Here is a 23,383-nt window from a genome sequence, read left to right as displayed (position 1 = left end):
AGAAGGCATTAAGAATCTCGACTTACGTATAGTATCATAAATCAGTCTTCCATTTCTTACATTTCACCCTGATAAGAAGAAATAATGTCCATGCTCCACTGAGTTCTGTGCTGGTGAGGAAAACTCCCTGTGAAGCTTATAAACCTATTCAATGCAAATAGATAATATGACTTTTTTTCCCAACTTGATTCAGATTATAAATGAATGAGATTTAGTCCACCAGTCCTTATTGAGTAATTCTGCAATCACATATTCATGCTGAGGAAGACATTTCAGTGGGATTCTTTGCAGGATAAGTCTTTGCCGGCTATTGGAAGTGGGATCATTGCAGAGATGCTAACATTTTCCTGCTACTTATCAAATGCAGCGCAAATCTGCCTGGCATCTTTGTTAATTATTTAGAGAGTAGCAGACAAAGATAATATTGGAAGAGTTTATGATCAATTATGAAGTGAAAGTGATTTTGATATATGAGCAATATTGGGAGGAACTGCCAGGGTGAAAACTCAAACCGGATCTGTATGCATAATATTCTTGTCTCGCAAGAAGTAGTGGGAGTAATACGTGAAAAAAGTTGTTCAAAAATCAGTATCCTTGGGAGCTTTCTAGATTACTTTTCCTGCACTTTGTGATATTCTGCAAAAAGAAAGATCCTCTTTCCCCTTCTTGAGCCTTTTTATGTCATAAACTGTGCACACAAAGCCATGTGTGTAACAGCTCACGCTGGTTCTTCAGCAAAGGATGAAGAGTAGGAACAGGTACAAAACAAAGGTTCCAGTCCATGACGGTGGTTACAACTACAAATCTCAGTGCAAAATAATGTTAATCATTAAAACAAAGGTATTCTTAAAACTGTCTCCATTATAAAAAGGCTGATTTATCTTTCCACATTATAGTGGGATGAATACCGGACAAGCCTTTGCATTGCCTTCACTCATGGCTTAACTGGAATCATGAATGGTTTTCATAATGAAGTCCACAGCCTGCAAAAGATTTGTATTCCAAGTGTATGCATAGACCCTGTTGTTCCAGATTGTACTTCTTTCCCGAAGCATGCACTGACAAGCTCTTCAGTATGTTTATTGCTGTACAACACTGTGAGCCAACTAATGTTTATTACTAGCTGCGCTTTAGGTCAATCAAGAGTTTCACCACAACAAGGTACATTTTAAATGGGTTGTGCCTGAAGGGCACTATCCCTTATGGATCAGCTTAGTGGGGAGAAGAACCTGCATCTTAATAAGGATGTCCTGAGCTCCTGCCTCTGCCTCAGGGGAGAGTAGGTAGAGTGACAAATCCCGTCCTTGTATTCCCCAAGCACAACCACTCTTGATTTGTACCTAGCCTTTTTCCAGGGCTCTGGGATGGAGGAAATCCTCCTCATGTCCTGCCTCACTCCACATAGCTGCGCTAAGTCCAACCACAATTACTGCTATGTGTATTATGTTGAATAATTAAGTCTGTGTAACATCATAAATACATGTGTATTATACCTAAGTTATGTCATAGAGCAAAGATGCTTCCATAAGTATATGTACCAAACTGCTCCATACATAGAAGACAGATGGTATTTATTCTGTATCAATTAATATTGCTTGCAGAATTTCCTCCCTCTTTAAATATCTTGAACATTCTTTTTTAGAATCTAAATGTACACATACAGCTTCTTTTTGCTTTGACAGCTGACCATTGTATTTTATCTCCATTCAACACAGGTGGCCTTGGTTTGTTCTTATAAGTACCACCTTGTCTATCTTCAATCTAAGTGTCATTATTGTAATTCTACTTTCTACTTAAATCAAGTTAAAATTGATTTAATCAATTTAAAGATGGAAAGCAAACAATGGTGCTAACCCTCCTGAAACTTGGAGAGTTAATAAGTCAAGTTTGACAGGACTTGGTCCGCAGGTGTTGGCTTCACTGGCCATCACCTTTTTTTATAGTTGTTTTTTCTTAGTCACTTTTCAGAATAACATTACACGTGAGAATGAAATGCAGCCACTGCTGAGATTTTACTGTTCAGTTTAACTTGTTCAGAAATACTGCTTGAGACACGTGGTCTTTGCCATTGTAGTTTTATGCTGGAGTATTTCTGCCCTACAACTAGAGCCACACATAGAAGTGGCTAAAAAACAAAAAAGCAATGGCACTATCATGGATATTCAAACCCCATTGCTTTAAGGGACACTCTAAAGGAAACTAGGCCAAAAACTTGACCTACTTCAAAACACATGGCAATCTGTTCTTTTAAAAAATCATTCACACTTCATTGAGTCCTCCTCTCTCTCCTATACCATGAAAAATATTGTACAGTAGCAAGATTCAGAATTCTTCTATCTCTGTAGTTTCCCATACAAATGTTGCAAGGTGCGGTCTCCAGTTTGACGATTTAATTTTTCTCCATCACTGATCTTGAGAAAGAAATCATCTTAAAAATTAGCAAATGCGTAAATTGAACTAATTAAGTGTAGCCAACTAAAATTGCTACATCACTGCACTTTCTCCCTAGCGTTAGCTGCAATGGACCCATTTGGCAACCAAAAGATCTTGGGATCCATAAAGGATTTTTGCTTTTAGGGCTTTCCATGTTTTGAATTTGAAAACCAGGAGCAGTGAGCCATATTTCTCAGTTATTTTGTTGTTTGAAATCTGGCTGTGAAACTCTATTTACTTTGTGTTGGACTCCCGCCAGAGGAGGCCTGGTTTTAGCAGATGGTGACGGAGTGGAGGCCAGACGTTTCCTGCTGTGTCCTGACGAGCACGGATAGCACCGCTCCCAGGCATAGGCAGCACTGCCTTCAGCAGCCACCAATGATGCTGGAGGTGCAGTAGCTGCTGGCAGAAAGGTTGCAAAGAGTCCAGGAAGCAGCCCTTGAGGCAAAAGCCTTCGCGGACAAGAGGGTCCTGACGTGGTGCTCAGAGGTGGTGGAGCTGCCGGCCAGAAGATGAGCAGGGGGAGGGATGGAGTTTTGACCAAGAAGAACTGAAGTGTTAAAACCAGATGGACGTAAACCAGTAGTGATGAGATGCGATTGCTTTGATCTTTGACAGGACACCCTACTGTCTTGTCAGGGATAGAAAGCTGAAAGAAGAAAGACAAAATGGGAGGCTATGGCGTCGTACTGTTGTGTGGCTTTACCTGTTCCCTATACAGGCATAAGGTGCAGGTAGCATTTTCCTTTCCCTCCATTTCTGGGGAGCAACTTCTCTGACAACAAAAATCCTTAATGCATCCTCAGGATGGTGTTTGATCTTTCAAGACAATGCCTGCTTGCAAGATGGGGAATCAAAGTGCAATGCTGTAATTGCAAACACTTGTGTATCACTGGATCACTGCCTTGCCAATTTGCATACAGGAGAAAATGCAAACAAATTTCTCAGGAGGCTGTAGGGCTTGGAAATCCTCCAGGATTCCTTCAGGCAGCAGTAAGATTAAGGACATCCATAGTTTTTCTGGGGATCCAGAGCTTGGACCAATGTAGCTGAAATTCATGGTTCCTGTGCCATGTGGCTCTGCATTTGGGGATTTAGTGCTCTCCCATCCTCTGCTATCAGATACTTGGAGCCATTGCATTACCATGAGAGGCTTATCTGGGTCATGATTTTGTGCAGGTTGCCCCCTCCTTGCACTCAAGCCATTCTGCAGGTAGGAAATGTTTAGTATGCTTGTGCCTTTCCAGTTTACTAGTGGATCTCAAAAGGGAAAAAATCAAGAGAAGACTGAAGTGTTGATTGCTTTGTTTCATGAAACTTGCATGTATTTCTCTCTCCTTGGCCTTGATTCTGTCAGAATCTCCCTAAAACTGAGCCTCTGGGTCAGCACAAGAGACAACTGACAAGATCAGGCATCTGTGTAGGGGTCTGACTGAAAATATTTTTCCCCTAACTTCTACCTGCAGGAGCATCAATTATTCAACAACACTGAAAATGGAAGGATGTCTCTGTTTAAAACCTCATTCAGTATCAAACTTTGGTATTTCTTTCAGTGACGGCCATTCCTTCCTGCTCATCAGCCTTGTACAGGATAATCTGAATCACCACTTTCATGACCCACTATCCCCTTCTAAGTAGTTTTCTTAGACTGTGGTAGTTGGCGCCTTTTTCTTCCTTATTGATTTCTTCCAGCTTGAAGGCAAGCATGCAGAATATAGGAACACCATACTCATAACTTTTTCAAGCTCAGCAGCTGAGCCTATTTGACATTACATTGAGACAAAGATTTATTGTACTGTATACAGGAGGCAGTCTACAGAAATGAAAAGTTTCAAACTATCTGTATCATCAAAGAACCTGGATGGACCTTGGGAATTTAATCATGACTTACAGAATGCAAATGATCTCTGTAGTAACCCAGCAAAACGCCATACTTCTTGTCTGACTGACCATGGCAAGATACAGCCAGGCTTGTGTGAGCCTGGGCCATTGCTGTCTTGCACCTGATGATCGTCCACATCTGCACAGAGTAAGGGCTGCATACCCATGTCATTAGCACCTTAAAACTGCCTTGCAGAGATATAAATGACTAAATGGATGGCAAAGCAGAGAACTGGAGCTGTGGTTACCAAGAAAATGGTTTCCATAACTAGTCAAGAGTGGTAGCTAATACTCTTTCTTTGCTGGAGAAGGAGTCATGATCATGGGGCCTACCTCAGACTTCCCTAGCATTTTTTTTGTAATGTTTCCCATTATTTGCCAGGTTGCAATATTGCCTACCATACAACACTTGCACCCACTCCAAACAGATGCTGCAAGACCCAGCAAAGCTTGGCAAACTTCTTGTCAAGCAGGCTTTCATCACAATTAAAATAGCCAACTTTTGACTGCCAGGTTTGAACACAGCCCAGTTTCTCCTGTCACTTGGTATGACATGAGTTTAAAGGTTTCCTAGGCTATTTTTTTTTTTATAATTGAAACTATAAAAGCTGAGTATTCATTAAAATTGGCTAGGTGAATTACTAGTTATTGCCCATTCATTTTACAGGGGCTACACATGAATGGAGATAACAAAACAATGAGAATCACAGGGAGATGTCTTTGGCATAGCTCAGGATACACAGAGACAGACATCCCTAGGGAAGGAGAGTTGCAAAAAGGCATCAAAATGGAGTTCACTGAACCAGCATTTAAAGCTTTTGGAAAGTGTCTTTTTTTTTAGCAAGCCTTTGAAGTCAATTATCCTCACAGAATATGTTTTATGTTTGTCTTGAGGATAAAGATAGTGAGATTTCATTATTTATTTGCCTCATACCTCGGGTGAGTCTCTGAGTGTGCAGGTCTCTGGCCCTGTGCTAGACAGGAGGTGGCAGATCCCTCCCTATTGACAGGAGAGAGGGAAAAGTGCCTTCCCCTCAGTGCTGGCTGCTAGCTGGAGAAAGGGACGCATGGCATTCCTCCTTGAAAGCATGAGAAGCTATATTCCCTGACCGTCAGCGACAATTCATAACAGGGAAGAAAAAACAAAACAAAGCTACACTAAAGTACAGTAGAGAAAATCCCGGAAAACAGGTTAGACAGTATTTAAGCACAACTTTTCCCTGCAGAGAGGGCTTGCATAGATCCTAAGCTCTAGAAAAGGAGGAAAAATAAACATAGCTTTTGGAATTAACCTGGCAAAATGGAGTTAGCTCCCACCTGTCACAGCACCACACGGTGGAGACTGTCTTTGTGCAGACAGCTGGCTCTTTCTTTCCCCAAAACGGCTCTTTCATTCTCTTTTGAAGATGATCCTCTAATGAATATATCTGTCCGGCACAGCAGGCTTCCAGCGCTTTTGACTTAGAAAAGACAGGAATTTTAGCTTTAATACAGCAACATCAGTTTCTAGACGAGCAAGATCTCGCTGCAGAAAGGGAAAGGAGGACAGGAAGCCCCCAGCCTACTTGCTCTGAGCTCAGCTGTTGTGCTCTTCAATAAAAAGACATTTGGAAAATGGGAAAGAAGAAAGATCCTGCTCCTGCAAATACTGGTCAGGTTTCTGACATGCTTAAACTTTCACACATGCCTTTGTTTACAGTAATGGGACTTAAAATTAACTCCTTTGTATTACTTTTTTTTGTGTTTTTTATACAGTGCTGACCAGGAGCTCAGTCTCTGCATCAAAGGAAGGTGTTCAGAGCCATTAGGTACAAGAACTCCAGCAGATGGTTGCAGTGGTCCTCAGTGGATATTCTCCGGAGGTCTCCAGTCAGTCCATCCGAGTTCAGGTTCATCTCTTAGCCATTAAATAATTCCCCTCAGTGCCTTCAAGTTAATTCTATCAGCACAAGCTCTTTGTTTACACAATTATTCTGGATCTATTTGTTCTTTGCTTTAGTTGTATATAATCATGTAAACTGTGTATAAGATGCCACCATTTTTCTTTCACCCATTTTGCACAGGTGCAGAGACCATATGAAACACAAGGCAAGTTCAGCTGGGTGTGTAAGAGCCAGCTAAAATGGCCTCCGTTTATGGGCCTGCCTACTGCATAACGGGAAAAATTCGTCACTCGGTGTTAAAACAGACATGTAACAAACCTGCGCTAAACCCTGCGCTCAGTCCCACTGAGGGAACGCGAGGAAAGCACCGAAGGACAATTACTCTTAATACGAAAAAAGGCTCTTGGAGAGCAGAGCGTGGGCCTCTCTGTTCCACCTGTACGCAACACAGCACCATTGCTTTCAGGTATCATGCTGGGAAAAAAACGTTAAATTATTCTTTACTGCTAGGCCCGAGGAGGAAATCCCTTCTTTGCACAAAATGGAACCCCAATGCTATTTTGGGCCTCTCTGTAATATTACTTTGGGCCTACTACTCAAACCCAGTAATAGAAACTGGCTAACAGTTCCAAGGTTTCACACCAAAAAAGCACAGGAAAAAAAGTGTTGTTTTTTTTTTAAAAAAGATGAATCGATGGTGAGATATGGGAATACAGACATAGTTTTTGAGGCCCACTGACTGCTGCTACCACAAAAATGTAACCTGGGAGTCTAGCTCACTTATTTAATCTCTGTGCCAATTTAATCACATTCTGCCCTAAAACACCCGGTGTGATTACAGAGCGGTGGTGTCGGCCTCGGGGTGCCAGCCTGTGCCCGGCGTGGCAGCTTTTGCAGAAGAGATGTGACTATTTTTTTGGTCATATGATGCCCATACATCTGTAAATAAGTGTGATTACAATTTGACATGGCTGGGAACTAAATTCACGAGGAACTAAATAATAAATGTGTCTTCCAACTGCTGGTTTAGACTAAAGCAACACTGAAATGATGTGTATTTTTCCGATTTACTGTAATAGTCTATGATCCTGCAAACACGATGCACATCTGTTGAACTTTATTCTGTTGTGTAGGCCCATTGATTTCAATCTGGGACTGATAGATATGCATTGTCTGGAATGTTTTTAGGGCTGGGATCCCTGTGGTTTAAGCTCTGGCCAGTCAGATTTCACAGGATTCAACAAAAGATCTCAACAGAGGCAACCCTGGCTGTGTTGATACAATTGGTATTAAGTGGAAATTGCCACAAAACTAGAAAATATCACCAAGGACATTCACCTTTGCATCCTGTGCCAGGTTATACAAAAACTATAGAGGTTAGGGATTTTAAATTGATTACTTCTCTGTTTACTTCTGATCACAATTTTTACTTGTATTTTTCTCTTTTTTTTGGATGCCCTTCAGAAATTTCCAATTAAAGTTAAAAAAAAAAAGCTTTTAATAAGAGGCAGGAACAAGAGAGCTTAGTTTTTGTGGTTCTGATGAGGGTTTTTATAAGGAGAAGAAAGTCACCATCATTGCCATAGCCATTAATGTTCTGATTTTGGAGCAGTGGAAATGTAAGCAAAGATTTATTTTTGAAAAGTCTCGCTTTGGTTGGTGGCATAGTAATTTACAAATATTCATCTCCTAAATTTAGCAATGCCATGTCTTGATGTGTGTATTTACATTATTTGTTGTCTTTAGGCCCATGTTTTCTGTGACCAGCGCAGGCTAGGAAGTCCTTCCTTTATCCTTGCGTACCACCTTCAGAAAGGGTACCTGTGCGTCCACCCCCCTGCTGCATGCTGAGCGCAGAAAATGGTGAATTCCTGTCAGAACACAACCAGAATTGGAGGGATTGGGAAGAGAGAGGCAACAGAGGGGCAGCTTGAGCCATCTTTGCTGTTGACAGAAAGCTCCGGGTAAAGGCCCGTGGGACTAATGGCACCATGGCCCCATTTATGTCCAGGGGACACACGAGAAGGCTGAGGGTGAGGGAGGGCCTGGCCTGCCACCGGCCCCCTGTCGATGGCTGGCTTCCTCGGGGACTTGTGAGGAATTTAAATTTTTTTTTTTTTTTTTTAACAAGCGAGCATTTCGGGAGCGCTGCCCGCGTGGGGAGGCAGGGGAAGATGCAGGGAGCACCCCGACAGGCGCCGGACGGCTGTGGTGCAGCGAGCTGATGTAATGCTGCCGCCGCCGCCGCAGGAGCGGGGTTCACGTGTCTCCAGTGCGCAGCATGCGCTCGGTGCACCCTATATAAATCATGCACATCTACGTGTATTATATATCTATCTACAAAAACCGTACACACACACGTGTTATTTTCGCCGCCGGCGCGCGGGGGGGCAGGCGGCGGGGGGGGGCAGCCCCCGCAGAGCCGGACCGCTCGGGGACGAGCCCACCGCCCCGCGGCGGGAGCCCGCGGGCTCCGGCCCGGGGCGATCGGAGGGGCTGCCCCCCCGCCCCGGCTCCGGCTCGCCGCCGCCGGCCGCGCCCCCGGCCCCCTCCCCGAGCGGCGGCGGCGGCGGTGCGGGGCGGCCCGTCTGCTCGGGCAGCGCCGAGCCTGCGCACTCGGCGCACGGGCGGGCACGGCGGCCGCGGGGCGAGGAGCGGCGGCGGCGAGCCGGGCCAGGTGCTGCGAGGCGGGGGAGCGCGGAGCGACCCTGCGCGGGGGCGGCGGCGGCGGAGGCCGGGCCGCCATGCGCCGTGCCGCGAGCCGGGCTCGCCATCCTGCGGCGTAGCGGCGGGACGCGGCTCGGCTTTCCGCCCGTGATGTCCCCCGGGCAACAGGGGAAGGCAACTCACTCGAGGGCTGCGGCAGAGGCCTAGTGCGGCCAGCGCCGCTCCGCGTCCCCGCCCGCCGCGCCCCCATGGCCGAGGAGCAGCAGCCGGAGGGGCAGCCGCTGCGGCGGCTCGCCGGCACCCCCGCGCCCGGCGGGGCCCTGCCGACCCTGGTGCCGGGGCTGCAGGGCGGCGAGGCCAGCGCGCTGCAGCACAAGATCCGCAGCTCCATCTGGTAAGGGCCGGGCTCCGCCGCGCCGCCCGGGTCGGCTGCGCCCCAGGCCGGCGCTCGGGTACGCGGGGGGAGTGGGGTGGGGTGGGGGCGCTGCGCGGGCGCGGAGGCGGTGCGGGGGGGGGGGGGCGCGGCCCCTTTGTGCGGGGAAGCGCGGAGCTGCGCGCGCTCCCCGCGCCGTGGGGCTGCGTCCCCAGACGTGCGGAAAACACGCGTGGTCGTGGGCAGGTGCGCCGGTTAGGCGGTCGGGAGGCTCGTGGCTGTTGCCGTGCCTGGTGCTTGTTATTTTCCAGGAACGAGGCAGCCTGCCGTGCGCCGGGGGTGGGTTAATGGTGCTGCCCGCTTGTGTTCAGCGGTAATGGCAATTACGGAGCGGCTCCGTTCAGACGGATGGGTACCATCTCACCTGCTGAAGGCGTTTGTATCAGTCGGCATCTTACGCGGCCCTCTCTTTTTACGTCTGTTTTTTTTTAACGTTCACACGAGACGCCCAGCACAGAATGTTGATGCAGCAGGGAATGCAGAGTGTTGCAGTAAGGGTGCATTTTTCTAGCCTCCCCGTAAACCCCTGTTTTTCTGAGTTTCCAGTCTGGCAGTTGAAATGCAATTTTGGCTGAAAGTTGTGGTGATGGTTTGCAAGTTCCTGCACAGGAATCCAGTTGGTTTGGTTTGGTTTTTTTTTCTGAAAATTAAAACAAAATTCTTAGTAAACGAACATTTTACTTAAGAATATTTATTTTGTGTTCATTTGGGGGAAAGAGATAAATTGAGTTTAGCTTGCCCTGCAATTAATTTTTTTTTTTCCCCCCCAAATCTGCAAGAGGCTGTCACCTGCAGCGTTTGTATTTTGTGTATGTTTTTAAAAGCTGCTTTTGGCTGAGGAAGTTGATAAAGTATTGTGAAAGTTGGGAGTTGTAAATATAGGTTACTCATACATAATGTTTTCCTTTATACATACACACCGTATATACATTTATATACATGTGCTCATCCTAATAAAAACGTACTGATCTAGCTTGCCTATTACTTCATACTGTAGTTAGGTTTTATGGCTTGAATTCATGTAGCTGGAAAAGAAAGAATCTAAATATAATTTTACCTTCAGATTCTTTTATTGTATGGCATACTGAAATTGCATTTCTTGTTGGTTGTTTTTTTAATTTAAACAGTAAATAATAATTCATTGTCCTTAAGCCACACTTGCTACCTTTTGTTTTGGTTTTCTCTGCAATGTGACCTAGAGAAGGAATACGAAATGCAGAATTTCCTGTCTGTTTAGATCACAAAATCTTCACACCCTCCTAATTTATTGTGGTATTTAGCGATGGCCTTTCTGTATTTTCTTCTCTTTCCATGAACGTGCTGTTTGGAAATGAGCCTCAGAGAGCATGTTTACATTGCATTCAGGTTTAGGTATCATGTCCAAGTTGAAGACAAAATGGCTACTAAGTAAAACCTCTGCTTTTATTATGGGTTTTGTTTTCAAGGAAAAAGAGTGCATACGTTAGCCTTTTAAATGAAGGCTGCTTATTTAATTCGGGTAGACTTGATGAACAGCCTGAGCCCAGGTTTGGTATAAAGTAATGCAGTGTTTTGCCCAGTGTAAGTGGCTTGCCTGGTGCCAAGTGCCTGTGACCAGTGGAGGTTTTGCCAGCACCTTGCAGCCCTGTCTCCTGGTACTTTCACAGAGGTTCCTCCTGGCTACCTGCTTCCTGCCCGGGGCTGGGACTTCCCTGCTGCTTTCGGGCAGTATCCATTTCCTGCGGGTTATACTGTTGAAGTGCAGTATTTGTAGATAAGGTTGTTTCTTATAAGAAAACCTTTTCTTTGATATCTTCAAATCTTTTGTCTGGGACTATAGAAATTCTGTGTTTCTGTATTGCGATCAAGCAGTCTTCATTGGAGGCTGGAATTTAATGTTAATTTGCATCTTCATGTAGATGCGGTGGTGGTTTTTGAGCAGCAAGGATGAGGAGCGTGGCCAGGGAAGTCGTGCATGCTGCACTCGGAGTAAACAGTGGAAAGTCGTCTTCTGTAGTTGCAGTCCCGGATCTGCTATTCTGTTCAGTGGGTGCTGTGTGCGCTGGTGATGGATAAACAGTGGGAGAGATTGTGGAAGGCTGCTTGTGAAAATGGCAGTGCTCTGTTGTTAATAGAACTAGGTGTAATGTGCAGAAGAGAGCTTCCTCTTTTCTGCCTTCCCTCATCTTCCTCCCCTCTTCCTCTGCCGTGCCGGTTGTGTGTGCTGGCAGGTTGATGTGTTAAATTCCGCCTTTGCTTCCCAAAGGGTTTAGCACATCTAGATTAGTACTATTCTGTATTGTTCCCCCCCCCGCCTCTTTTCTCCTACACGTTTATGCATAGTGGATGGACGTTTCTAGTTGTTTGTGTTTGTTGATTAAGAAAAAAAAAAGTTTCAGTCTTCAAATTGTGTTGTCAATGAAAATAGTAGTATAGCAAAATATAGCAGCTACTGAAATACTGGACTTGAGGATCACAAACAAGTCTGTGCTTGTCCTTCCACTGTACAGACAAATATAAATATAGTGTGTGATGTAGGCCTCGAGCGGGACAATGAGTTATTCATTATCTCAACTCATACTTAATTTATTCTGTTTATTAAATTAAAATGTAGTTTGACAAAAGTAGCTCAAGTAATTGTGAACATGTGGAGTCCCTTAAAATGAAACAATAGGTTAAGTCCTGCTGGTTAAAATTGCAGGCACAGTCAGTGTATGTACTGAAGACTTAAAAATGTGCTTATTAGGAGTCCAGTGTGGTTTTTTGTGTTGTTGTTGGTTTTTTGCATATAAAGTGACCATTAGTTTGGACCGAGGAGGGCAAGATAAGAGAGTTACTTAACTGTGGTTAAAAACAAATCAGGAAGTATTTATTTGCATTACAACATCACATACAGGTATTTAACTGCTGTTTGGTTACAATAATTAAAGTTCATCGATGTCTAACTGCATTTTTTCCTGTCTGCCCCACTTGAACACATCCAGCAAAGTGGTGTCCGTTTTTGTTTCGTGTTGCGTATGTGAGTTGCTGAGGCAGTTGGATGCGTTCTTACGGTGTCGATGAAATGGGCAGAAATAATACTAGATGTCTTTTCCCATTGACGGATTAGAAGTCTAGACGGGGAGAACACGTCTTTGGGAGCCCAGCCTGGCTGATTAGTGTCAGGTTGGGCGGGTTTGTGAATTGCCCTGGTCTTCGCTGGACACTGGGCCTTAATCTGCCTGTTTTTATTTCCCTTTAGATTCATTAAAGCTTTCATATTTATTAATAGCTTTTTGTCCAGACGTTAGAGCCTGAGGCGGGAAAACCTCCTTAGTCAGCTGTCTGAGCATGTAGACTAATGGGGTTTCAATTATTTTCTTCGGATGAGGGTCCTGTATTACCAAATGTGTGTTATTTGTATATGATGTTTCTGTACCCAAACATATGATGGTGAAGACAGAGTCTACTCTATTACATTAAGTTGCCAAAGAATATCCTATAGCTGAAGACAGCCCGCGATGTACTTATGTGAAAGCAGTGTGGCACAAGGATTGAGATGTGGAGATGACCAAGGCAGGAAGGTGTCGGCTGAGAGTCTGCTCTTGCTGGCGTGAAAGAAAAAGACCAACCATTTTAGGCAATTTAATCCCTCTCTGCTCACTGTATTAATCTAAAATCCAGTCCGTAGCAGCAAACATTGAAGGAACGGACAGGTTTGTTTTCTTGTTCACTGTTGCGAATAACTGGTGATGATTCTTCAATGAGTACTTGTTTACTGTTGTAAATAGTAATTTGGTGCTTGCATCTGTGCATGGGTTGGCCCCAGCTTCTTTCACCTTGTCTGCATCTCAGGTCTTTTTGTCCTAACGGCATCTGTTGGGATTTGAATATAATAATTCTGCTTGAGAGATTAATTTCTCTCCTCCCCCCTCCCTGATATCTTGTGTGTAAACCAAGCTGAGGACCAGGCAGTGTGGAGTGGCAAACACAAAGCATTGCTTTTGTAGCCATTTCAGTTGGACGTGGGTGTGGGTTTCACATCTGTAATTTTTGTCCTCAAATCGCTCTTATAGCTAGAAGTTGTATTGGAAAACCACATGAGTTAGGCCAGGCAGTGCCAAAATTATATGTCCTAAGGCCCAGTTTCCTTCATGTTGAAGGGACAGTAGGATGTGAATTGTGCCCTTGTTAGTTTTGGGCTCTTGGTATCTTGCTAGAAGACCAGATTAGCTGATCGTAACACCAATATTTTCTAATCTTTGGAAGGCTCTGTTCTTTCTTACAACTTACATCATTCCTGCTCCCTCCTGCAATTGCATCCATCACTCCTCATTAGGCATTGTCAGCAAGTGTGGATTGTCACTTAGCTGTTGGCAGAGCAAACGTTCTGCAATTTGGGAAATGTCGTTGAGATTTTTCATAATAGGAATTGCTACTTATTTGTATGGTTAGGTCAGCAAAAAAAATGATTGACGGTCTTGATATTTTTAATAAAATACCTGGCAATGAAGAGGGAAGCTCAAGGTATGTCTGTCAGGCTCTTTGCAAATACAGGTGCAAACACCTTTTTGGTAGTTTTCTTCTGCAGTTGAAATTCCTGTAACACACTTTATGTATTCTTTTAAAACACGGATTTCTTGAGTCAAGTTGGATTAATCTGTAGACCAATCCATCTATATTTACTCTTTTTCAATTTTCTGTAGCTTGGGGGAGGGAGACAGGGAATAAGAGGGAAAAAACGCAACCCTCTGTATTTTGTTCAATGGTCTGTCAAGACTGAGTGGAGAACTTAAGATTTCCTGTAACTGATTACAGACTCTGTAATTTCCAGCTACATGTAATTTTGTGCCCCCAGCCCAAAATGCACAAGCCACCACTCCCTCCTCTGTCCTGGTTAATTCATTCTTGGAGGTGGGAAACAAAACTTAAAAATTCTTCAGTAAAAGATTACTAATTATTGTGAGCAAGAGCTAATAATTATCATTGACAGGTGTACAGGCTGCACTCATTTCACTAAATCTGTGTAACATCAGAAGTGTATTTACCTCCTTTGAAAAAGTACTTTGAGCCCCTCAGCTAAGAGAGGCTGTGTAAAACTGCAAAAATTTCTTGTCACTAACCCAATTTTCACTGACTCTACTATGGTTCTGTTGTTCACAGGTGCGTTGTTCACAGGTGATGGTGAGACTGGCCTGTCCTGACTGTATTTCCCAATATGGTGTATAAGCAGTCAAATGCATAGGAAAAAATTGAGCTGCAAACCATATTTTAGAGTAGTTCTTGATGATTTCAGGGAAGGTCAGTCTTCCTTGGGCAAAGCACTTAGCAGCATGTCATTCTCCTTCACACTCTGGTTCCCCAAATGGATAGGAACAGAAAGTGGAATTTGTTTCATTTGACTCCGTCTGTTTCTGTATGAGTTGGTCAAGGTAACTGCCTCGAAGCCATTGTGGAGAAAAATGCACTTCTGAGGTGAGGGCCATCTCCTAGGGAAGACGTTTCCATAAAACAATCCATCTGATCACTTTATGTGCTTATTTCTCTTTGACTGTAAACAAATTTTTAAACTGTGTGCCAGGGTGTAACCATCTGTGGTGCAGATCTCTTGAATTGGGCGAAATAAATCCCTACACCATTTGTCACTTTTTCAACCTGACTTCTTTTCCTGGAGGATGGCTGCTCCATCCCCTCTGTGGGTTGTTTTGGAGATCTTACATTCCCTTGAACGAGGTCCAGGTACATCCTTTATCTATTACGACACATTCATGTATGCAGGAAACCCTCCTTTTTGGGGGGGAAGCTCCCTGGAAGAATTCCTTCTCACCAAAGTGGCTTAAAAAAAATTTACTATTCTCTGCTGAAATGCATCCCCTTGCTATTGGTAAAGCCTTCCTCCAGGTCGCTGACGGCCAGGAGCGGGCAGGTCAGTGTCACGTAGCAGTCAGTGCCAGATTGGTGTGGGAGGAGAAGCAACTTTCCAAAACGGGGCACGCCCACCACAGTGGTGGAGTTTCTAGGTCAGCAGGTGTGGAAGCCAATTTGGTCTGCAGGCATTTTTACAAGGTTAGAAAATAAACCTGAATAAAATGAATGCTGACCTTTATGTAACCTTTTGAGAATGGAGTTGAGGTTTTATTGAATATCCTGGCTCTGAGTTGGATGGAATAGCTTTGCAGAAAAAAGATCTTTGTAAATCTGCTTTTAGGAAGAGTGGAGTTTTCACTCTTGCTTGTGGGTTTTGTTTGTCTTTGTTCCTTGAAACAATAGGATCTAATAAAGTATATGGGGGGAAAAAACAATATTCAAGTAATAAAATATTTGGCTAAGTTTTATTGCTGTTCATTTAAAATGCATAGAAGTGCATTAAATTGTTGACTTCACAGCATTGAACATATGCAATTCCTTGTTTCATAAACATTTTACTTTCCACCACAGGAGTTCCCTTCATTGAAGCAAGTCAGATGGTGTGACATTGTGATTCAGAGCAGCATTTCTAATGAGTTCTTAATAAGCACAGAATTGCAGGATTGTCATCGCAGACCTCCGTAGCTGGGCGGGTTGCTGTCTGAAGCAGTTCTGTTTGACTTACATGTGTCTATGCCATTGGCGAGTAGGAATCCAAATCTCTATCTGAAAGGAACACTTAGAAACGTGCCCTAAAATTTTCTGGGTGCCGTATAAATCAGAAAAAATACTGTAACTGGGTAGGATGACAGTACTGCTCAGGTTTGGGTGATCAGATTTATACAGGAGCACTGATTAATCTTTTATTTAATTGGGGCTTGGTGTGGTTTTGTTACGTTGTGTGTGTGTGTGTGTGTGTGTAGTTTTGAGAGCAGGGGTTGAGCTTAATGTTTTTATACAGATCCCTTAACTTGTGTGTGTTGCCTTCTCTTGTTACTCCACTCTGCTGCTTGCCAAACAGAAGTATTTGGAGAATGGCCAGAGCTGCAAAATTCAGATCAGGATCCAAATTTGGATTTTTGGTTCAAGCCTTTCTAATATCTAATATTACAAAGCCTCATGTATAAATAAGGAACTCCTTATTTTTAAACTGTGAAGATGAGGAGTGGAGGTAGCTTTCTAGCTTGCCTCTGGAGCAGTCCAGGTAGAATGCTGGACTGTATGTTTGAAAAGTTATCACCAGGTTATTCAAAAGGTAAATTGAATAGATGAAAATGCTGTGCTCTGTCACCCAGAAAGAGCCCAACCAGAAGGCCAGCAGAAATTGGTACTTTCAAGCCAGTGAGAAGAATCCCTAAATATATCTAAAAACTATGAAAGTGCTGGAGTGTTTTGTTGTGTTCCCTCAGATCTTTGGGAATTTTGAGGGTTTGGTTTGCTTGGTTCTAGATGGAGTTAGCCACTATCTCAATATTAATGCTTTCTTGATTTAATGGAAAAAGGATTATCTGTCATCAAGTAGGGTGCTTGTTATCGGCTGCTGTGCCATCAACAGGCTTTCAGTAAGCTGCCAAGTGTTTTCTGTTGTTGAACGTTTAATCATTAAGACAGTGGAAAAAAACATTCGGAACTTCCCAAATATTTTCCCTGTTGCTTGTTCTTAGTTGCTTGTGGTTGCTGCAGTGACATCGTACCAGTCAAAGGGTGGGGAGGCTGGGTGTTGCTGCAGGCGGGACTGGGGATGGGGATGGTGTCTGTGGGTGAGACCTGCACCCTGCGCGTCCCGGCGGAGGGGCCTCCTGTGGGTGGCAGACCCGCCAGGCTCTCTTTGGACCTGCTCGGTACTGCAGCCAGTGAGTGGTCTAGTCTTTATCTATCGCTCGGGCTATGTGAGCCGTTACCTTTCTCTAACTGTAACCTATAAACACGCGGCATGGTGCGGCGTGTGGCGGTTGCGCAGGTAGCGGATGTGTCTGTGGACGTGGGTTTCTTGGGGCATACCTGTGCTCCTCCAGAGCGGCGGGTCCTGCTTGGCTTTTCCCTGGAGATGGTATCGCTTACTGATTGTCAGGTACTTCAAGTTTGGGAAGAAAATCTTGTTCCTGGGAAGAGCTCATTTATTAAATGAGGCACATTCATATCTCCCCCTGAGAGGAAATTTGTGGTTAAATGTCAAGGTCCATGATACATGGCTGTCCTTTTTGATGGATGGTCTCACAGGCAGGGAGGCAATCCGTATTTCTTAGTCAAAGATTCCTAAGTGCCATTATAAGATTGTTGGGACTCCTGCCAGTGAAGAAGTTAGATTGCACTGGACAGTTCATTACTTTGGTTGCCTATAAAGCAGTGAAATAAATTATTTTTAAAGCTGTCAGCAATACAGACCGTTGGAACTTTTTCTTGGTACAAGGTTGCCTGGAAGTGGCTGCCTCAAGCGTCCCTCAGACAAACAAGAATTAGCTTGTGAGCAAGGTGTGCTGGATAGTAGGATGGGCAATTTGTTCTGCTGCATTTTCCTTGCTGCCTTCTTGCCTTTGTTTAGAAATCGCCTGAAAATACTTGGAGTAGTCTTTGTGACTTCAGTGAAATACTCCTGTGTGATTTCTCCCTTCCTCTTCAGAACCGTTACCATGCTAAAATACAGACTTAAAAGGTGCTCAGTATCACAAGCAGTAACTGTTTGAAGGCCTGTAAATTGAAAAGTTTTAATGTTTATTTAATATTTTTTGTGGATGGAATTTTAAGTCCTTTTTTAATCTGCATTGAAAAATAGTGACTACTCCTTCCTCCAGAACCACGTGCTAGTTTTACTGCTAATTCAGTGGAGAAAAGTACTCGAGAGGCTTGGCTGCTTATTAAGATGGGGGAACAACTGGGCAAGGTGGTTCTGGGTGCTGTGTGAGTGCTGTGTCCGGAGGCAATCTGAAATTGGGACTCAAGGCTTCTGCTTCAGAGCTGGACATCCTCTGGCAGGACTGGTTTGTTGTCTGTGCTGGCGGTGTGCAGGCAGTAATTCCTCTGGAAGATGATGCCTGTCGATGTCCCTGCTGCTCCCTGGAGGGAGCACCCTTGCAGGACAGGTGCCCTGCCGAAGGGAGCTGTGCTTGTTGGTACCTACGCAGTGTCGTCCGCCTACCACTGCCATCTCCCACACTGTATTCAGATGCTTTGTGCTTCTCGTGGTGTTTCTCAACGAAAGACAAATGATTGCTCCGTGATCCTTGTGCTGATTATAGGAAAGTTGGTAGCTGTGGGTGAGGTGCTTGCGAGGCCGGCTGGCGGGTGCTCAGCCCTTGCATGAAAGCTGCAGCTCTTTCTGTTGTGATGGGACTGTCTGAAGCGAAGGCCAAAAATCGTTTCGAAATAATCTTACAGGAGTCAGAGACTGTGCCGCAGGAACCTTTTATCCAAGCACCAAAGTATGGTGTTCCTTTCATTAAGGGTACGTTAAAAGTTTGCCTATTTTCTTTACGGTTTGATTTTTTTTTTTTTTTTTAATTAAGCTTGTTAGGATTATAAATGATGAGCTGTGTTAGGGCCTACAGTTGCTATTAGTGGTCATGTAAACTAAATAAATTAGTTGATATTTAAAAGACGGTCAAATTACTCACTGACAGTAATCTCAAGCTGCACACCTGGAACCACAGTTTGCTGAAAAGCTAAGCCAGCTTTTGGCTCCAGGAGCCTGCTCTGCAGAATTACCGTTATTATGCTTGATTTCAGTAGCATAGTTCAATGATTAACTCGTAAAAAATTGAGAAATTAATTGGCAGCTGAGATAAAAGTGTATTTGCCTCTTCCATTCAACAAGTGAATGAAGTGAGATTGACAGATCTAGTTTTAAAAATACGGAAAGGGATATTTTGAACAGAAACCATCAGTTGTATTTAACAACTAGAGATAGCTTACTGAGTCAAATAAAAAAAATCTGAAGTAATCAACAAATGTGCTGAAGACATAAGCACATAAGACATTTTCTTTTTACAGCAATTTCGAAATGCTGGTTTGTGTGTGTTTAATTACATTGGACAAAAGTTTATCTAAATGCAGTTTACAGTGAAATTTCAGTCGAAAATTCATGTTGTAAATTGTCATGCAAAAAATGCTAAAATGCTGTCCCTGAAGATTTGGTTACCTGTATAATTCTCTGATCCGTGAAGATACTCAGACAACAATCTCTTATTGATTGCTTCTGAGTAGAAGCTAGGTGTCTGATTACCCTGTATATATATGCCTGAATGTACACTATGAATAGCCAGTTTTCCTGGTTAATAATGGCTAAAAAGGTGGTAATACTCTTGATCTTTCAGGCTGAGAATAAAAATGAAAAACAAGATAATATTTTTGTTTTGTTTAGTACCAGTAAGTTTAAGCAGTCCCCATTTAGCTTTCATTGCACATATCCCCGTGGACTGCATCTTTTTCTTGCTAGAAGCTTACTTCTCTTGGAGGTGTTAAGAACATGAGGTTCGTGTACCATCATGGTTTGTACATTCAAGTCAGTGAAAATTGCAGCTTAATTGAAAAACAAAATTTAGATTGTGTGTACAGTGGTTCAGTGTGTGGAAGCCCTCTCTCTGTGAACACTTAGACACATATGTATGTACTGGGATGTTGTCAACCAATAGCTCCAGAGGTTCAGGGTGAAAAGATTTATAATGGGTGTTTGCAGTGCAGGACCTAATAATTGTTATTTGCCACTTCACAGTGATTCTTGTCTCTTCAGTAAAGTTCTTAGTTACCACTGAATGCTTTAAATACCAGTAGCTTTGTGGCAAATTAGGCCCAATGTAGGATCAGGAGATAGCTTGAGTACATTGTATTCTTCTGGAAGACATGGTTCTTACTAAATTTGTCAAACTCAGAAAGGTGAGCTGCAGTGTTGGCTTGATTAGTTCAGCTGCTCAGTAAGGGAGTGGCAAAGCAGCATATAGTTCACCTTGAAAGTTGAAATCAAACTGTGTTAATAATCAGGAAAAGACATTTTCATTCCCTTAATGCAGACATCCGCTCTCCCACTGGCATGTTTATGCATGATGTGGTTCACAGGAATGAAAATCTAGACCGGTCAATTCTGTAGTGCTCTTAGACACAATCTCCTTCTGGAAGGACCCATCAGGCAAGTAATTGGGGGTAACATTAGTGTGAGACTTTTATACAAGCATAGTTCAGTAAATTGTTAGATGCTGAAAGATGTTAGGCAGTTACGTGCTGCAGCCTACAGGTGAATTTCAACAGTGCAGTTATCTCAGTGAATATTGCTTTAGCAGCTTTCTTAATATATAATTCTCTTAAATATAATTCTCTGGTGCTACGATTTTTGGCAAGTCAGAAGTTTAACGCAGCTTTTCTGAAATCTGTTCTAGATTTAATGAAGGGCAGCCTTTTCTGTTTCTGACCATTTTGCTAAGTAAGTTGTGGTGTAACTTTGCAGTTTCCTAGGATGTTTGAAACGGACATGTTATGAATAATGAATCCATGCAGGTGTTCTGCAAATTGTCTTAATAGCGTGCTAAACTCGGTGACTGCGTGGCTGTGGCTTCAGTACCTTGTACTAGGACAGGTCGCGTGCCCTCTGCTATGTTTTTAAAAGAAAACCGTGACAATATGAAAACTTTTAAAATAGATATGAAAGTGCTTGTGGACAATGCTGTGCCTGCAAAGCAGGTATGTTACTTGAGTAGACAGTGGCTAAGTTCTCAGTTTTTTGGGTCCCACCCCCCCCCAGCTGCCTGCAGAAGGATGGGGTGGCAGAGCCAGGTGTAGCACAGTTTGCCTGCAATGAACTGGCCGCATACATCGTCCTCTGTTCAGAGGAGACGGAGTACTGAACCCTAAAGTTGTAGGGTATTATGTACTGGTCAGATGCCTGCTGTTCATAATTTCCATTCATAAATTAGGTTTTAGAGGAGAGAAATGATCTGATAGACTTCCTTGTTCATTCATCACGGCTGCAGAGGTGGCCTAGCAGTGAAGGAGGCAGTGGGTAGAGTGAAGGTGAGTGAATGTTGCTTGTCTGCCCTGCGGTTGTAGTTCATGCAATGCTGGCAGTGGTGTTGTCTGTTCTGGCTGCTGTGAAGCTGTACAGGCCTGATGGATGCCTCAGCCTGAGAGCTCGTAAACATAATCTTGGGTTAGAGCAACCAGTCCTGCAGTGCAGGCTCATGCAAGATGCTCGTTTGACACTGTTAAGCTACCACCTAGGAGTGAATGCAGTTGTGTTCAAACCCAGCTTTGTAGGCGCAGACTGAAATAGACGGCTTTAACTTAATTAAATTTTGTGCAGCTTTAATTTTAAGCAAGTGTAGCTTACGAGTTTAGACAAGCTCTTGAGTCTGCAAGTAAACTAAAGTTCACCTGGGTTGCAGGCTAGGGGAACTTGAGCTTTCCAAACTAAATCCTTGAGAACTGGAGTAGCATGTGTTTGTAACTTTTCTGAAGATCCTAGTTTAGGGATTAAAACCATTTAAAAAGATTAATTAGGATTAATTTTTTTTATCCCCAGAAACAGAGGATGGAAAACTGATGGATTATACTGCTTTAGCATTCAGTGAACTGACCTTTGAGGTAGGCAAGAGACTTCTGGCTACTTGCAGCTTTTTATTTGCAGAGACCAGACAGTTTCTTTGTCTGGAGTGGGTCGAAGCCAGTAAATAGAGGTGAGGAATGCCCCAGGGTGCAGGTGCAAGGCTGAAGGATGGAGGCCTGAAAGAATCTGTGGCAGCTGAACAAGAAGGAGGAATTTTTTGAAATGGGAGGTTGTATGGCTGTCACCATCAGGCAGCAGTGCCGTGTTCATCCTGCATACGTTCAGCTTTTACATTTTCACCTCTACAAAAAAGTTAAGGATGGGAGTAGGGTTATGGGATGTGCCAGTGAGCGGTGTGGCACAGGTCAGGGAGAGAAGTTGCTTTTCCTGTGGCAGTGGAACCATGCCCATCTAGCATGAAAGAAGCGACCCTTTTAGTAGGCAGATGCTTGGAGAGTCCATGTAGATACTCGGGGCATTACTCAGCACAGGGAAACCTAAGAGGTTGCAAGGATTGCATTCCCTGGGAGTTACCAAGGTCAGCACTTGGGTACAGGTTCCTCAAGTGGAAAAAAGGGTGCAGAGGAGCTGTGTGGTGGACACCCATGAGAGGAAAGGGAGCGAGGAAGAGGAGGAATGCAGATATCCAGAGGTCGGGGCAGAACTGGAGGTAATAGGACATTGCAAACAGCATCGGGAGGAGGGAGCTAGGTAAAAGCTGGATTGGTTTGCAGAAAGACAGGCTGATGCATATGGGTGAGCTGTTCAATGTGGAGGGGAGAGGTGGATGTCTGCAGCATGGAGGAGGGACAAAGGAGAGGTGGATGTCTGCAGCATGGAGGAGGGACAAAGCGTGTGTCAGGGAGGCCCTGTGGGTTAAGCTGATCCTCCCCAGTGAAGGGCAGTGAAGTCTGTGAAGGGCTAACCAGCCCCACTGCAGCCCTTGAAATGCTTCTCTGCTTCCTAGCGTGTGTCAGGCCCCAGGTAGCATTGAGATGGTAGCATAGCGTGAAGGCTGGGGCTCCTTTCTGGGCTGACAATGGGACACCTGCAGCTGTTGACCTTGCAGGTTTTGGAGAGGAGATGGCTGTGTGGGGTGTCTGAGTCCTGGCTTGTCTTGGTGGGACTCGAGTGGTGTGTGGGGCTCAACGCTGGGCTTGGCAGTGCAGGAGGGTCTGGTCTGCTCTGCGGGCTGGCGCTCACTCAGGGTAAAGCCACAAAAGAGCTTGGATAGGACTGGGTTATGGCACTGCTGACCAGATGATACCTCCCTGGGTACTAAATGAATAGGGTAGTGAAGAGGTACAACCAGTAGCAAACCTGTGGGTTAACAAAAAGTAAGTAGGATAGCTGTGGGTTATGGAAACATCAAAGGAAATAATGCAAAATAAAGAAGAAATGTGCCTTTTATCAGCAGGCTTAAATCTGCCATCTGCGCACCTACGCCAGCCTTGGGAAATGGGTATGGTAAGGAAGCATTGTTGTAGAGCTGCTAACACTGGAAGCTTTTATACTGGATTCAGCTGAGCTTTGTGTAACTATGTACAATAAACATAGCCCTATACAGATTTGTACATTTATTGGTGACTATTAAACATAAGCAGAGTGTAGAACCATTGCTGTTTTCTCTTGAGTATGAGTATTGTTTTGCTTTGCCATCAGCCGCCTGTAGCCACCATTTCTCAAGGGAAA

General features: G+C 44.1%; 1 protein-coding gene and 1 long non-coding RNA gene across 2 annotated transcripts in view; both read left to right on the top strand.

Moving 5' to 3' along the window:
- The window catches only part of LOC128150767 (uncharacterized), a 35,265-nt gene extending 28,033 nt beyond the window's left edge, over positions 1–7,232 (top strand). Inside the window, exon 4 of the long non-coding RNA XR_008238170.1 lies at positions 6,070–7,232. This is a non-coding gene — a long non-coding RNA (uncharacterized LOC128150767). The remainder of the gene's footprint in view (positions 1–6,069) is intronic.
- A 1,595-nt stretch (positions 7,233–8,827) lies between these two features.
- Positions 8,828–23,383, top strand: part of RFX7 (regulatory factor X7) — a 50,749-nt gene continuing 36,193 nt past the window's right edge. The window contains exon 1 of the mRNA XM_052807585.1: positions 8,828–9,258. Coding sequence (XP_052663545.1) covers positions 9,113–9,258 — 146 coding nt within the window. The 5' untranslated portion in view covers positions 8,828–9,112. The remainder of the gene's footprint in view (positions 9,259–23,383) is intronic.

Source organism: Harpia harpyja, chromosome 14 (genome assembly GCF_026419915.1).
Source record: "Harpia harpyja isolate bHarHar1 chromosome 14, bHarHar1 primary haplotype, whole genome shotgun sequence".
NCBI classification, from domain to species: Eukaryota; Metazoa; Chordata; class Aves; order Accipitriformes; family Accipitridae; genus Harpia; species Harpia harpyja.
Note: the sequence above shows the minus strand (reverse complement) of the source record. Positions and strands in the feature narration are given on the sequence as shown.